Genomic DNA, 562 nt, shown 5'->3' on the forward strand with positions numbered 1-562 from the left:
GTAAACCCTACAAATATATTTCAGGTATCCAACGGTTTCAGGTACGCCGCAGTCTGTACACTGCAAAAAAAAGAAAGAAAACAAACAAAAACAAACAAAAACAAACAAAAAAACAATAAGAAATGGAAAAAAAGAAAAAAAACGAAAAAAAAAACGAAAAAAAAACCACAAGAAATAACTATATATCAACAGAAACACACCGCACACAAACAAAATAAATAAAATAAAATAAAATAAAATAAAACAAAATAAATAAAATAAAACTAAACAAAATAAAATAAAATAAAATAAAACCAACAAAATAAAACAAAACAAAACAAAACAAAACAAAATAAAATAAAATAAAATAAAATAAAAAAAGACAAACCCTGAAGATAGGTACTCTAAGATAAGGCAAATCGTTGACACCAAAATCTGTTTCCATTTCATAAGGAATTTCATCTCGCATATTTTCTTCGACTTCGTCTTCATCAGCCTAAAAAAAAAAAATAAATAAAATAAATAAATAAATAAATAAATAAATAAATATATATATATATATATATATATATATATATATATA

At 21.2% G+C, this 562-nt stretch overlaps 1 protein-coding gene across 1 annotated transcript in view; it reads right to left on the reverse strand.

Annotated features, from left to right (window-relative positions):
• EMH_0011140 (C2 domain-containing protein, putative) overlaps positions 1–562 on the reverse strand; it is a gene marked incomplete at both ends in the record, with an annotated part of 2,486 nt that overhangs the window by 644 nt on the left and 1,280 nt on the right. The window contains one exon of the mRNA XM_013499126.1: positions 383–475. Coding sequence (XP_013354580.1) covers positions 383–475 — 93 coding nt within the window. The remainder of the gene's footprint in view (positions 1–382; positions 476–562) is intronic.

This window comes from Eimeria mitis, genomic scaffold (assembly GCF_000499745.2).
Source record: "Eimeria mitis Houghton genomic scaffold, Emh_scaff402, whole genome shotgun sequence".
Lineage (NCBI taxonomy): Eukaryota > Apicomplexa > Conoidasida > Eucoccidiorida > Eimeriidae > Eimeria > Eimeria mitis.